This window comes from Conger conger, chromosome 5 (genome assembly GCF_963514075.1).
Source record: "Conger conger chromosome 5, fConCon1.1, whole genome shotgun sequence".
Lineage (NCBI taxonomy): Eukaryota > Metazoa > Chordata > Actinopteri > Anguilliformes > Congridae > Conger > Conger conger.
Window position 1 is genome coordinate 66,784,464 of NC_083764.1, and position 2,500 is coordinate 66,786,963.

Genomic DNA, 2,500 nt, shown 5'->3' on the forward strand with positions numbered 1-2,500 from the left:
GTCCACTTAGTCTCATTTCAGTTCACATCATTTAACCGCATCTCAGTCCATGTTTGCATTGCTGGCAAGACAAATGCTAGGTGTTTTGACAGTACATTCAAATGATTGCAGGGGTTGTAAAAAATAGAAGATAACACTAAAAATAATTGTAATTATAATAACTAAAACATAACAAGCTAATATTTGGGTGATGTGTTCCTGTAGTTTGCTTCTCTACAATATCCCTGGTAATGCTATTACACCAATAGTTTTGCATATTTACGATAGTTGAATGTACCATTGCATCATCTGCTATCAACGTCTCTGTTCCGTTTCTGCCAGTTGTCCAGAGTTTTGGCGAAATAAACATTCACAGTTATTCGCATTGACAGAGAGTGCTGTTCCTTTGGTAGTTTCCCTGCAGTGTGCAGCTGTACTCCAGCCCAGGGCAGCGTTGGGCTGCATCTCTGCGTTTTCTCTCTGTGTCTCTGTGTCTCTGCACTCTGTGTCTCTGTGCTTTCTCTCTGCGTCTCTGCGTCTCTGCGTCTCTGTGTCTCTGTACTCTGTGTCTCTTTGCGTCTCTGTGTCTCTGTGTCTCTGTGTCTCCGCGTCTCCGCGCTTTATCTCTGTGTCTCTGTGCTTTCTCTCTGTGTCTCTGCGCTTTCTTTCTGTGTCTCTGTGTCTCTGTGTCTCTGTGTCTCTGTGCTCTGTGTCTCTGCACTTTGTGTCTCTGTGTCTCTGTGTCTCTGCACCCTGCACTCTGTGTCTCTGTGTCTCTGCGTCTCTGCGTCTCTGCGTCTCTGTGTCTCTGCACTCTGTGTCTCTTTGCGTCTCTGTGTCTCTGTGTCTCTGTGTCTCCGCGTCTCCGCGCTTTATCTCTGTGTCTCTGTGCTTTCTCTCTGTGTCTCTGCGCTTTCTTTCTGTGTCTCTGTGTCTCTGTGTCTCTGTGCTCTGTGTCTCTGCACTTTGTGTCTCTGTGTCTCTGTGTCTCTGCACCCTGCACTCTGTGTCTCTGCGTCTCTGCGTCTCTGCGTCTCTGCACTCTGTGTCTCTGTGTCTCTGCGCTTTATCTCTGTGTCTCTGTGTCTCTGCGCTTTATCTCTGTGTCTCTGTGTCTCTGCGCTTTATCTCTGTGTCTCTGTGTCTCTGCGCTTTATCTCTGTGTCTCTGTGTCTCTGCGCTTTCTCTCTGGGTCTCTGCACTCTGCATCTCTTTGCGTCTCTGTGTCTCTGTGTCTCTTTGCGTCTCTGTCTCTCTGTGTCTCTGTGTCTTCTCTTGTGTCTCTGTGCTTTCTCTCTGTGTCTCTGCGCTTTCTTTCTGTGTCTCTGTGTCTCTGTGTCTCTGTGTCTCTGTGCTCTGTGTCTCTGCACTCTGTGTCTTTGTGTCTCTGTGTCTCTGCACTCTGCACTCTGCACTCTGCACTCTGTGTCTCTGTGTCTCTGCACTCTGTGTCTCTGTGTCTTTGTGTCTCTGTGCTTTCTCTCTGTGTCTCTGTACTCTGTGTCTCTGTGTCTCTGTGCTTTCTCTCTGTGTCTCTGCACTCTGTGTCTCTGCACTCTGTGTCTCTGTACTCTGTGTCTCTGTGTCTCTGCACTCTGTGTCTCTGTACTCTGTGTCTCTGTGTCTCTGTGCTTTCTCTCTGTACTCTGTGTCTCTGCACTGTGTAGAAACAGTGCTCTATGTTCCAGCGTATGGACCCGTCGGCCCTGCCCCAGGAGGTCCTGTCCAGTGCCTCCACCATGCCCTTCCTGTCCCACAGCGCCGGGTCCGCTCTGTGAGTCCCCAAGGGGAGGGCCCGCACCCCCCCCCCCTCTGCTGCTCTCTGAGCTGCGTCACACACCCACTGCTTAAATCTGCCTGGATCTCCTGTTTAAATCTGCCTGGATCTCCTGTTTAAATCTGCCTGGATCTCCTGCTTAAATCTGCCTGGATCTCCTGTTTAAATCTGCCTGGATCTCCTGTTTAAATCTGCCTGGATCTCCTGTTTAAATCTGCCTGGATCTCCTGTTTAAATCTGCCTGGATCTCCTGTTTAAATCTGCCTGAATCTCCTGTTTAAATCTGCCTGAATCTCCTGTTTGAATCTGCCTGAATCTCCTGTTTAAATCTGCCTGGATCTCCTGTTTGAATCTGCCTGGATCTCCTGTTTAAATCTGCCTGAACCTCCTGTTTAAATCTGCCTGGATCTCCTATTTAAATCTGCCTGGATCTCCTGTTTAAATCTGCCTGGATCTCCTGTTTAAATCTGCCTGGATCTTCTGTTTAAATCTGCCTGGATCTCCCGTTTAGATCTTCCTGGATCTCCCGTTTAGATCTTCCTGGATCTCCTTAAAGGAGTAATATGGTGGTTGAATGTCACACTTACCAATTGTTTTTATTCAGTCTTTTTAATGTATTTTAAAACTTTTTTTTCTAAGCCTAAATTTCCATGACAGTACACCCAAACTGCCTGGGCGTGGTAATGAGAACTGTCAATTAGCGATGATTGACAGACCGTGCCCCCACTTTCCACACATTGCTGT

At 47.7% G+C, this 2,500-nt stretch overlaps 1 protein-coding gene across 1 annotated transcript in view; it reads left to right on the plus strand.

Moving 5' to 3' along the window:
- The window catches only part of LOC133129003 (voltage-dependent R-type calcium channel subunit alpha-1E-like), an 89,831-nt gene that overhangs the window by 81,333 nt on the left and 5,998 nt on the right, over window positions 1-2,500 (plus strand). The window contains exon 41 of the mRNA XM_061242807.1: window positions 1,668-1,753. Within this exon, the coding sequence (XP_061098791.1) occupies window positions 1,668-1,753 (86 nt within the window). The remainder of the gene's footprint in view (window positions 1-1,667; window positions 1,754-2,500) is intronic.